Here is a 13,472-nt window from a genome sequence, read left to right as displayed (position 1 = left end):
GAATCAGGGCTACAGGTATCTCTGTCTCTCTTCCTCTCTATCTCCCCCATCCCTCTCAATTTCTGACTGTTTTATCCAATAAATAAATAAAGATAAAAGATTTTTTAAAAGTCTGCCCCCCCTTTTTTTCAAGGCAGAGAGAAAGAGAGAGAGAGAGAGAGAGATTAAGAGAAAGTAAGAGAGAGGCCACAGAAGTGAAGCTTCCTTTAGCATAGTGGAAACTGGGCTGAACCTGAGTTGTGCTCATGGCAAAGCAGCGCACTTCCCGAGTGAGCTAGTTTGCCAGCTCCCTTTTGCTTTGATTTGTCCAGTTGGTTTATTTTCTTGACCATACAACTCAGTTACTGCTACTTGCCTGTGGATTATAAATATCTGTTAAAATTCATTACAGATTTTCCTTGTTATTCAAGTCTCTGCAGTTTTGTTGAAATGGTAAATTTTGAAGATTAAAGAATATTGTGTTACCTGAAACTATTTGCTCCCTAAATCTGGAATCGTGAGAAATCCGATCGAGCTACTTACTTGACACTGTTTGAATCTGTTAAGTTTCCAGAAATTTTGGGCAGTAGGAGTATTTATAATAATTTATTTTTCGAACTTTTAGTTGTCTTAGGATTAGTTTTCCGGAAAAAAATCAACAGAAAATTACAACAACCCTTAGGTGGCAGCAAATCCATGAGAATCGACATGGACCCAGTATTTAGCATCTGTGTTTCATAGTTTGCTCCATTAGAGTGTTAAATTTAGAAAGACAGTCATCCAAAGGCACAGTGTGTGAGGAATTCAGTATTATACTACAGTTCTTTTAGCTAAGTGAGTAATGGGGCTCCTGCTGTGGAGAAAGGTGTGTGCCTGCCCAGGAATGTGGAGAAAATTAAAGTCAGAGATGACATGGAAAGTAGTGACAGCAAAGGGAAGCACTTAGATGTTAAGCACCTTAATTGTCTCTCCAGGAATTTCGTCAGAAATCACTGGACTGGGAGAAGCAGCGCTTGATTTATCAGCAACAGGTGTCCTCTCTGGAGGCACAAAGGAAGGCTCTGGCTGAACAATCAGAGATAATTCAGGTAGGTTGAAACTACTGAGAGCAGCGACATTTGATTAAAAGTTTCGTAATGCAGTACATGTGTGCCGGGCTAGCTTTGTGGGCAGGAGACAGAAGACCAGGGACTCATGGCTGGACTGTGTGCAGTATCTCTTTATTCATGCAGAACACAGCACAATCTAAGCCAAGCTAAGCTAAACTAAACTAAACTGAAAACTCACAAACCTGTCCTTATATATACTTGTCAAGTAGGGTGTAAACAGGATGTGACGTAGAGAGGGTGGAGCAAAAAGTGACTGGTGCAAATCAGGGTGTGACAAGGAGAGGGGGCGGAGCAGGCGAGAATTCTACCACTGAACCACCAATGCCCTGGAGGGAGGGTGGTGCTTAGTTAACAGTGTTTATGTAAATAGAATACAGTGTTAAGCAGGGGGGATTAAACCAAATGAAACAGAAGGGGTTTTTAGAAGCAGAATTAGAAGCATAGCAACACATGTGTGCTTGCTCCATGTCTCCTGTCCTTAGGCCCACTTGCTCTCATCCCTGACTTCTGATTTGTTTCTCTCTCTCTCTCTCCCTCTCTGCCTCCCCTTACTCCTACACAGCCTTGCATGCTCAGGCTCATTCTTTGTTCACATTCATGTTTGAGCTCTGAATCTTGGGTCATCCCTTTCTCTTTCTTCTATTCCTTTCTCTCTCTGTTTCCATTTCTTTGGGTCTCTGGCTCTTTTGTGCCTCATCCACAGAGCTTTAGGTAGTCTGCCTGTGTGTGAACACAAATGCAGAGAGAATTCGTGCTAACTAGAAGCAGTGTCACTGTGGCAACAGAAGCACCTTTTTTTTTTCCTTCCAGGGTTATTGTTGGGCTTGGTGCCTGCACCATGAATCCACTGCTCCTGGAGGCCATTTTTCCCCCTTTTGTTGATCTTGTTGTTGTAGCCTCCTTGTGGTTATTATTGCCATTGTTGATATTGTTCGTTGTTGGATAGGACAGAGAGAAATGGAGAGAGAAAGACACCTACAGACCTGCTTCACTGCCTGTGAAACAACTCCCCTGCAGGTGGGGAGCCGGGGGCTTGAACTGGGATCCTTACACCGGTCCTTGCGCTTTGTGCCACATGCGCTTAACCCACTGTGCCACCGCCCAACCCCCAGAAGCACCTTTTGGAGCTCTGGTAGAAATCTTTTAGTGAAGAAGTGACCTAAGCAAAGACAAAAAAAGTCATCTTGATTAGGAATGTTTCTTCCTAGGACCTATGCTCTTAGTTTTTTTTTTTTTTTTTCTTTTTTAATTAAAAACCAAGAATATAGAGGAAAATGAATATTTATGACCATCTTTGGTGAGGTAGACACTGTCGGTCTTAATGTTGTTAGATGTAGTCATCTAGAATACATAGTTGTAAATTATCTGTTTACTCTAATAATCCATTAAGATTGGTGGCTGGGAGTCGGGCGGTAGTGCTGTGGGTTAAGCGCACTTGGCATGAAGCACAAGGACCAGCGTAAGGATCCCGGTTTCAGGCCCCGGCTCCCCACCTGCAGGGGAGTCACTTCACAAGAGGTGAAGCAGGTCTGCAGGTGTCTATTTTTCTCTCCCCCTCTCTGTCTTCCCCTCTTCTCTCCATTTCTCTCTGTCCTATCCAACAACAACGACATCAATAAAACCTACAACAATAAAACAACAAGGGCAACAAAAGGGAATAAATAAATATTAGAAAACTAAAAAAAAAAAAAAGATTGGTGGTTATCTCAGCTTTATAGAATGAGGGAACAGAGTAGATAAATTAAGAAAGCTGGAACGAAGTTTGTTTGTTTTTTTTCCTTAAACAATCTACATTGATTGCTGTTTTAGATTTTAATAATGTATTACATTTTATCAGCCTTTGAAATATCAGCTAAGTGAATAAAATACCAAGAATGTCTTGACCATGAACGTCTCCACTTGGGATGGCTTTTAAAATTCACAGCAGAAAAAAGCAGTTTTCTCAGCTGTAGTGAGTGATACACCAGGATGGGCCAGTCAAGCCCTAATGTCTAGGCCAGTGTGTTTGGCTTGAATGCTTAAGCACTACACACACATAAATAGTTATAGGCTATGATTAGATTCTAGTTGTCTCCTTATAGTCTCAGACTAAGAAGAAAGTATTGACTCTTAATTTTTAGTTTCAATTATCCGTCTGTGAAGTGTGCTTATTGATTGCAGAGCCTTTTTTAAAATCAGTGTTGTTAATTTACTCTGCTTAATTAAAACTTTATGGTTAGTAAAACTGGGATTTTTTTTTTTTTTTTTTTTTTTACTTACTATAATTCATCTAGAGCTAGAATAAGAAGCCTTTCAAAAGCCAACATTTTTTATGCCTGCTGAGGGTATTTGAATTTGTCTTCTGATGGTAGTTTTGTTTAGACTGAAACCTTACTGATTGCTTCAACTCAAGAAATGCTACTTATATTTGCCTTTCTTCCTTAGCAAATGAAACAAACATTTCTGTGAATTAGTATGCTTCAGTGAAGTTTGGTTACTCTTAAAACACCTTTCTGTATACTATTTCCCAGGATTAAGTTATCATTATTTTGCCAGCTATTTTTTTGCTGTGATAAAAAACACACACATTAAAATTGAGCCACTGTAAGAGGAGTCGGGTGGTAGTGCAGCAGATTAAGCACACATGGCGCAAAGCACAAGGACCGAACTAAGGATCCCGGTTTGAGGCCCTGGCTCCCCACCTGCAGGGGAGTCACTTCACAAGCGGTGAAGCAGGTCTGCAGGTGTCTACTTACTCTCTCCCTCTCTGTCTTCCCCTCCTCTCTCCATTTCTCTCTGTCCTATCCAACAACAGCGACATCAATAATAACTACAACAATAAAACAAGGGCAACAAAAGGGAATAAATATTTTTTAAAAATTGAACCACTGTAAAGAATGCTAACTATTTGTATACTGCTGTATCACAGATCTCTGTAACTTTACCAGCTTGCAGTGACTTCCACTGTGCCCACTGAATAACAAGTCATAGCATCTTGCTTCATTCTTCCTCCTTTCAATTTTTGCTTGGAATGTTATGTTGGTATACTTCTAAAACCTCTTCTGTTTCATTTGGTTTAATCCCCCCTGCTTAACACTATTCTATTTACATAACCACTGTATTCTATTTACATAACCACTGTATTCTATTTACATAACTACTGCAGGACATTGGTTCAATCCCCACTGGTTCATGATATGTTTTTGCTCCGCCCCCTCTCCTTGTCACACTCTGATTTTCACCAGTCACTTTTCTCTCCACCCTCTCTATGTCACATCCTGTTCACACCCTACTTGGGAAGTATATATAAATGTTTTCGACGGGTTATGTTGTTTTCGCCGGGCTGGCTTCACGGGCGGGTAACAGACAACCAGGGACTCATAGTTGAGCTGTAGGCAGTATCTCTTTATTCATGCAGGACGCAGCACAATCTAAGACGAGCTAAGCTAAACTCAAGGTACAGTAAAACTCACAAGCTAAACTCAAGGTACAGTAAAACTCACAAGTATATATACTTGCCAAGTAGGGTGGAAACAGGATGTGACATAGAGAGGGTGGAGAGAAAAGTGACTGGTGAAAATCAGAGTGTGACAAAGAGGGGGCAGATTAGGCGAGAATCCTATCACTGAACCAGAAATGCCCTGGAGGGAGGATGGAACTTGTTAACAGTGGTTATGTAAATAGAATGAAGTGGTTATGTAAATAGAATAGTGTTAAGCAGGGGGGATTTAAACCAAATGAAACAGAAGGGTCTCATGCATACCAACATATAAAGACAACATTGTTCGGTTTAGTTAGTTGTTAGTTTAGTCTAGCTTGGTATAGATTGTGCTGCGTCCTGCATGAATAAAGAGATACTGCGTACAGCTCAACCATGAGTCCCTGGTCGTCTGTCTCTCGTCAGTGAAGCTCAGCCCAACATATGGCACCTGAACAGGGACTGAAATAAGCCCTGAAACATGGACTGGCATCAACGTGGGACCTAACCCGCCCATCGCCCAGATAAGTAAACTGGCTACCCATCCACCATGGGTTGCCTTTCTACTTATGAAGAGGTTTGTCAAAGCCTCTACTGTTTCATCATGAGACAGTTACTCTGTCTCTGGAACATTTTGCTCTGGGCCACACTTCGGTTCCCTGACCAGGAACTTTGGTTTCATGTGACCCTAATCATAGAGCTTGGGAGTTGCATGGAGATTTCTCCTTGGACTTTCTGGATTCCCTCGCCCATGTTTCCTGAGGAAAAGGACTACATTTTGCTCCAGGCCACAGTTTGGTTCTTTATGACCGTGATCGTAGACCTTGGGATATGCATGGGGATTTCGCCTGGGACTTTCTGGACTTCTTCTCGCATGTTTCCCATGGAGAAGGACTACTCTAATTTGAGGAGCGTTCTCCAGTACCCTGGCAGTCCCCAAGAATGGAGACACGTGGTTAGTTCTACTCTCCTGATTGGATTCTATCTTCAATGGGAAGACACTTTTAAAAATGGGTGCCTGAAACAATCCAGCAGGAACAGTCAGAAGCACCCTAAATGGAATTTCGAGGAGCTTTTTTGGACTAGGACGCCCTCCGCGGACTCTTGATGCTACATGGTGAGATCTGTTTTGTAAGAGAGTGATTTGAATGACTGAATTTTTGTTTGACATTGACTTAAAAAAAAAAATGCTGGATGCAGCCATGATTTCTAGAGACATCCAGAAACAATCCAAAAAATTGTTTTTTCCCTCCTGTGATTTCTCTTTTACATCTTGACATGAATTTGAAACGTTTAATCCTGAAAACTCTATGAGTTATGGGTGGGGCAGATAGTGCAATGATTATGTTAGTTATTCTCATGCCTAATGCTTCTACCGTGGTTCTTCTGTTTACCTTTCCACATTTTATTGAGTTTAAACTGTTTAAACAACCTTAAAATCATACTAGAAAGGACTTCTAATTATAATGGAGTTATCAATTATAGTAAACTTCTAATCTGCTACAAGTTTTGTCAGACAAGTAAGTGAATTTCAGCTGTCAAGTCTTCACATGAAAAAGCATTTACTCAAATGAAAATTTCTGGAAATGCATTTGGACCCCTGTTCTCTGACATCGCCCACAAGATGGAATGACTACAATGCACCCCCGGAAACCAATGATGTGACCTGGCACGACCTGAAGAAACAGATTTACAGACTCCAAAGCTCACTCTCTACAGAAAAGCAGAATTCTGGTGGCCGACATTCCCCATCAAGACAGACATACAGCGTTTCATCCCTTGGCATTTTCTTCCGTGGTCATCTACTTTGAACTGACACTTCCATCGGACTTACTGGTACACGTTGCTGTGTTTCTCAAAGACTAACTTCAGCCAGAGCCTTGGGACTTTAATAGGCCATGTCCCCTCGCCTGCAGGCTCTGTCCCTCCTCCTCCTTATTAGGTTATGTCCACAGAGGTAGGAAACGCCCTTTGAGGCAAGAGATGCCCACAGAGGCATGAAGCGCCCCCAGAGGCAATTGATACCCCCAGAGGCAAGAAATGCCTCTTTCGCCTGCTAGGCCTTGCCCTTTGAGGCAGAAAATACCCCCTCAGGTCTCCCCTTGGCATCACACTGGTTATTGCTGCTCGCCTGTTTTGTTCCCTGTCTTATGCCAGTTCTTTTGAAAACGCCTGTACGATATAGATCCCCACAATCCTGATACTATGGCCATTAGTTAAAAAGAAAGGGGGAATTGTTGGTATACTTCTAAAACCTCTTCTGTTTCATTTGGTTTAATCCCCCCTGCTTAACACTATCCTATTTACATAACCACTGTATTCTATTTACATAACTACTGTATTCTATTTACATAACCACTGCAGGACATTGGTTCAATCCCCACTGGTTCATGAAATGTTTTTGTTCCGCCCCCTCTCCTTGTCACACTCTGATTTTCACCAGTCACTTTTCTCTCCACCCTCTCTATGTCACATCCTGTTTCCACCCTACTTGGCAAGTATATATAAAGACAGCATTGTTCGGTTTAGTTAGTTGTTAGTTTAGTCTAGCTTGGTATAGATTGTGCTGCGTCCTGCATGAATAAAGAGATACTGCCTACAGCTCAACCATGAGTCCCTGGTCGTCTGTTATCCGCCGGTGAAGCCAGCCCGGCAAAAACAACAATGTTACAAAGCTAAAAAATTCAAGTGGGTGAATAAGTGTATGGGACTACCCAGGGTCTTTAAAAAAGAAGAATGGGGAGGGTTGTTATTTTCTGTTAAATGCTTTACTGGTATAGTTGTTGAGGTCAAGGAGGTGGCTTAGCAGTAGAACGCTATGTCATATGCCTGAAGCTGTGGGTACCACCCTGGTATCACATGGGAGCAAGGAGAACTGTTTTTCTCACTGTCTCTCTTTAAAAGAAACACACACACACACACACACACACACACACACACACACAGAGAGAGAGAGAGAGAGTGAGTTTAGGTGGTGGCTCATGTGCAGCTACAAGACCCTCTCAGCACTTTTACTTTTTAATTTAATTTAATTTTTTTTTTTTTATTGTCACCAGGATTATCTCTGGGACTTGGTGCTGGCAATATGAATCTAACCCTTTTGGCAACCAGTTTTTTTCCTCTTTTTTTTTTTTCCTTCTTCTTTATTTGATTGAACAGAGAATTTGGTGGGGGAGAGCAGGTGAGATAGCATTATGGTTCTATAAAACACTTTCATCCTTGGGAGCCAGGTGGTAGCACAGTAGGTTAAGTGCATGTGGTGCAAAGCACAAGGACCAGCCTAAGGATCCGAGTTCGAGCCCCCGGCTCCCCACCTGCAGGGGCTGCAGGGGGGTCGCTTCATAGGTGGTGAAGCAGGTCTGTAGATGTCTTTCTTTCCCCCTCTCTGTCTTCCCCTCCTCTCTCCATTTCTCTGTCCTATCCAACAATGATGACATCATAACAACAACAATATCTACAGCAATAAAACAACAAAGGCAACAAAAGGGAATAAATAAATATTAAAAAAAAAAAAAACCACTGTCATCCCTTTGGTATCAGAGGTCCAAATTCAGTCCCCTGCACCACCATAAGTCATAGCTGAGCAGTGCTCTGGTTTAAAAATAAATAGTGGTCCAGGAGGCGACTCAGTAGATAAAGCATTGGACTCTCAAGCATGAGGTCCCGAGTTCAATCCCTGACAACACGTGTACCATAGTGTTGTCTGATTCTTTCTCTCTTTCTGCCTGTCTTCTTCGTGAATAAATAGATAATTTATTAAATAAATAAGAGGGGGGATAGAGAGAGAAAGAAGGATACCTGCGCAAACCTGCTATACTACCAGTGAAGCATCCTCCCCCCCCCCCCAAAGGTGGGGAGCTGGGGCTCAAACCCATGTCCTAGAGTATGGTAATATGTCAGCACATATTTTAGAAAAGCACTGCTGTTAAACAGTGTGGCATTATGAGATACAGTGACAGAATGATGGCTATATAAGGATGGGAAGAGGACTGGTAACTGTCACTGGAATGTAGTCATTTCTGTTTACAAGGCAAGGAATCACCTACTACTTTATATTCTGCCCAAATAGCTCAAATGTGAAAAGAGATATAGAGAAATCTTAGAAGACATTAGGAACATTTGGGGGGAAAGCTAAAATATTACTCCAGCACAAAATGCAAATGATTTATCTGGTAAACAGTGTCTGAGAAAAGTAGAGGCCAAGTTAGATGTCTTTTCCTATAATTTGCACACATACATAAGCATCCACTTCTTTATAAACATCATTTTAAATGCATTGCTTTTATTTTAATTATTTTATGCAATACCAGAGTTCAAATCCAGAGTCTCATGCATACTCATCACCACTCCCTGACCTAGTGTTTTAAAATAGCTTTAGCCCAAGAGTGAGAATGACAGTGATAGAGATAGTGGGAAAGAATGAAGAGAGTTCTTGAGAGCTTGTTTGGAGGTTCTAGCAGGGGAGCGCAGCTACTCGTATACCCTCGACCGAAGACCGGTCCGTCTCTATTCGGGGAAGGCCGTCCTCTTCGACCGAGCGCGCAGCTTCGGGAGGGACGCACATGGAGCGGTGAGGGAGGAAGGGGACACCCGCCTAGCCAGCCAGATCAGCCGAATCAACCCTGGCGATCAATGGGGTGACAGATGTCGCAGCCAGATCGCCCTCACATCCTGAAGAGAGTTCTTGCTGCTCCCATGTGGTGCTGAGGACTGAATCCACAGCCTCATACATGCATGAAAGGAGGGCACCCCACTGCTGAGCCAGCCCCAAAGCATCATTTTCCATCACAGTGTAGGAAGAAAAGATGATCCTAACTCACATGCTAATCTGTTGTCTTGATAGCCTCACCAGAGAGTTCACTGAATTGGCTCAGACTCAGTGTTTAAAAACTTACGGTGACATATACACATCAGTGATGAGTGTCTTACTGGGAGCAGTACTCTTAAAGGACTCTTCACACTGCTACCTAATGGAAATTCTGCAAGATGTCAGCCTGCAGAGACACTGGGAGGTGATGCAGATGCAGAGCCTGGTAGACAGGTGCCTGCAGTGCCCATTGCTCCTAGTGGGGTGCTTTAGACAACAACAGAAAGCCTGCTGTCGCTTCACATCACATTCTCCTCAGTCATCTCACGGTCTAGAAAGTCATTTTTTTCAAGCAGCACAGAAGCAGAAAATCTGACTTTAACCACTGACTTCCAGCTCCTTCCTACATTCTCTCCTTAGGTGCCCACCTTGGCTTTTGTTTTTGTTTTCCTGATATAAATTGCCCTCTTAATTATTTCTCTAGTTTTCACCGCCTCTGCTGTGGTCTGTGTTAAAGTCATTCCGCCCACTCTAGTGCATTACTTACAATACTGCATGTTCTGTTAATGTTAAATTCTATTTTTAGGGTCAGAAAGTTAGTGGTTAGTTAAAAAAAAAAAGTAAGAAATATGTTCACCTTAACTATAGCTCTGATGCCAACTGTGTAAGAGAAATAGCAATTGTTCTTTAATTTACATAATTATTTCCCCAACTCAGATATTCTAGTGTGACTCTGTCATACAGAAATACAGTGTGAGACGCATGTTATCTAAAGTTTTCTAGTTGTCACATTATACAAGTAGAGATAGTTGAAATCAGTAATGTGTTTATTTAACCCAGTATATTAAAACATCATTACAGCTTTCCTATTTTCACACTTAAACTTAGTATTTGATAACCACTGTATATTTTACACTTTGAGTATGAGTTAGTTACATTGTCTGTAATTTAGTTATTTATTGTTTTTTTTAAATTAATTAATTTATTTTCCCTTTTGTTGTCCTCGTTTTTCATTGTTGTTGTAGTTATTATTGTTGTCATCGTTGTTGGATAGGACAGAGAGAAATGGAGAGAGGAGGGGAAGACAGAGAGAGGGAGAGAAAGACAGACACCTGCAGACCTGCTTCATGCCCTGTGAAGTGACTCCCCTGCAGGTGGGGAGCTGGCGGCTCGAACCAGGATCCTTATGCCGGTCCTTGTGCTTAGCGCCATGTGCGCTTAAGCCACTGCACTACCGCCTGACTCCCAGTTTATTGTTTTTTTAAAAAAGCTCTTTTTTGTGTGGGATTTATAAAATTGGCAGATTTTATTAGGTTCTTAAAAACTGCAGTAGGGAAAATAGGCAAGAGAGAAAGTGCTAGCCAGCCATGTATCATGAATCACAAGTCCTTAAATGTTCACCAGCATTCAGCTTTCTTGATTCATGGGTCCCAGGAGAAGCAGGGAGGAGCAGTCAGGAAGCAAGGGCAAGTGGGAGGGAGTGAACGAAGAAAAGGTAAAAGGAAGTAGTTCTGCCAGGTCCTCCCTTAAATAACCTCCAGTTTCCACAATTCCTGTCAAGTTTACGTTCTGTTGTATGGTCTGATGATGTCAGCTGTATCATGCACAAATAGCACAACCTTCCTTTTGTTTACAGTCAAGCAAGCATAGTGAATCTCTAACAGAGGTGACTACAACTGGCTACATAGTAGAGAGCATAGGACTAATTAATTCTAGTTAATCAAAACTTAGCATTTGTACTTGGAATCCTTAAGTACTTTTTACCATGCTAAAAGCCACAATTTTGTGTAAGTAAAACAATAAATCAGTTTTTAAAAAGCTGTGTTCTTGATTCTTCAAAGCAGAGAAGCTAGTTTTTAAGTATCAAATCTAGACACTGGGCTGAAGAGACAACCATTTGCATAATGGTTGTGCAAAAAGACTTTCATGCCTGAGGCTCTGAGGTCCCAGGTTCAATCACCAGCACCACCATATGCCAGAACTGAACAGTGCTCTGGTTTTTTTTTTTTGTAAAGGCCCTCTGTCAAATCTAGACTCATTGGTTAAACTGTAGCTTTGTTAAGCTCTAACTTCCATGCTGGTTTGCTTTTAGATCACAACTCTAAAATTATTAGTTGAATTTGAGTGTGAAAAAGACAATGGCAGTGTTTTGCAATTACATGTTGTCCTAAATTCCTACTGTTTATTTGGGCGGTGATTTTGTAGTTGCGTTCTGCCTCACGATTCTCTAATTACAGACAGTAGGATAGTGCTGAGGAGATCAGCAAACCAGACTTCAGCCCCTGTCTTTTCTCACTCTCACACAATCTGTCTCTTTGTTTTTGCAGAGTTGGAGCCTATAATTTCACTTTTTCTGGGTCACTTTTTCCTACTGATAAAGAGTTGGCATAGAGAGAAAGAGAGGAGAGACCCTCACCTAGTTCTCTGGCACCTCTCAGGTATAGTCAGGGCTTGAACCTGAGCTTCCTGCATGGCAAAGCACAAACCCTACCCTCTCTCTCTGGTCCAGTCTCTTCATTTATTTATTCTACACATGATTCTGTATATTTCCTGTGAAGAAAAAAGTATTTTGTATTTTAAAAGTTTGTAGACACTTACATGATCAGCAGTTAGTTTTATGAATCTAAATCTGTTTGATTTCCATGCAGACAATTGAAGGAATCTGAAAAAATAACAACCTTGATTTAAAAAAATTTCATTTATTATTTATTGGATAGACAGAGAGAAAATGAAAAAGAAGGGGAAGATGGAGAGGAAGACAGAGAGATACCTGCAGTGCTGCTTCAGCACGCATGAACTTTCCTCCCTTCTGGTGGAGACCAGAGGCTTGAACCTGAGTCCTTGCACGTTGTAACGATTGTAATGTGTGCATAGCCAGTGGCCCACTGCCTGGTCCTTAACCTTGATTGTTTTAGTCCCAAATACTGATCTGTAATTTATACAGGAACTACTTATCTGTCCCTGCCTTTCTTCTCCACTCTCTCTGACTTTGGGGCAATTATTGAACAGCAACTTTCTGTGACCAGTATAGAACTTAGACCCATACCGTGTACTGTCAGATATTTAAGTCTGTGGTAAATAGATTTCCTAGAGACATTTCTTTCTTCCTTCCTTCCTTTCTTTCTTTCTTTCTTTCTTTCTTTCTTTCTTTCTTTCTTTCTTCCTTTCTTTCTTTCTCTCTCTCTTTTAAGATTGTATTTAGTTATTAATGAAAAAGAAGGAGGAGAAAGAGAGAGAGAACCAGACATTACTCTAGCACATGTGCTGCCAGGGATTGAACTCAGGAATTCATGCTTGAGGGTCAGTGTTTTATCCACTGTGCCACCTTCTGGACCACCCCAAGACATTTCTACTTAAATTTCAAAAATGAAATTTGTCTAGCATTTCTTCTTTTTATTTACTTTTTTATTATTGTTGTAGTTATTGTTGATGTCGTCGTTGTTAGATAGGACAGAGAGAAATGGAGAGAGGAGGGGAAGACAGAGAGGGGGAGAGAAAGACAGGCACCTGTAGACCTGCTTCACCACCTGTGAAGTGACTCCCCTGCAGGTGGGGAGCCAGGGCCTCGAACCGGGATCCTTAGTTCGGTCCTTGTGCTTTGCGCCACCTGCGCTTAACCTGCTGCGCTACTGCCCGACTCCCTATCATTTCTTTTTAAAAATATCTAGAGTATAGGAGTTTTACTTACAAAGGTTATTTATTTATTTATAGATCAAGTACTTACTTGAATGCGGGGTTAAAAGTTTTGAACACTAGAATGTTGGCAGCTGAAAGGCAGTGTAACTGGGGCCATAGGCTAGAGGTCATCTACGCCTGTAAGAACTATACACTGCAACTCCATGGGACGGCAGCTCAAGTGCTCTTAGAATTCTTTATACCTCAGGAGCTACATGCTAAAAAATAGCAAATCAGAGCTGTGTTATATTTGATTAAATCTTTTCGCTCATAGGATGTGTAGGAGTTGATGGTGAAAGTACATCCTCCTCTCTGAGCATCCTTTCCCTTCAAGAAAAAGCTGCACAATTCTCCCCACTCGCCTATTATAAATATTGTGTGTTTACTTGTAATGCATCTGAAAAGAATGTTAATTAAGTACACACATATTGAGGGAGGAGAAGGA

The 13,472-nt window shown here is 41.6% G+C and overlaps 1 protein-coding gene across 11 annotated transcripts in view; it reads left to right on the top strand.

The window, feature by feature from the left end:
- Nucleotides 1-13,472, top strand: part of CEP63 (centrosomal protein 63) — a 55,212-nt gene that overhangs the window by 17,148 nt on the left and 24,592 nt on the right. For all 11 annotated transcript variants that reach the window (XM_060196976.1, XM_060196968.1, XM_060196965.1 and 8 more), the window contains exon 6: nucleotides 954-1,067. In XM_060196976.1, coding sequence (XP_060052959.1) covers nucleotides 954-1,067 — 114 coding nt within the window. The remainder of the gene's footprint in view (nucleotides 1-953; nucleotides 1,068-13,472) is intronic.

Source organism: Erinaceus europaeus, chromosome 1 (assembly GCF_950295315.1).
Source record: "Erinaceus europaeus chromosome 1, mEriEur2.1, whole genome shotgun sequence".
Taxonomy (NCBI): domain Eukaryota; kingdom Metazoa; phylum Chordata; class Mammalia; order Eulipotyphla; family Erinaceidae; genus Erinaceus; species Erinaceus europaeus.
This window is presented reverse-complemented; position numbering and strand designations above follow the sequence as displayed.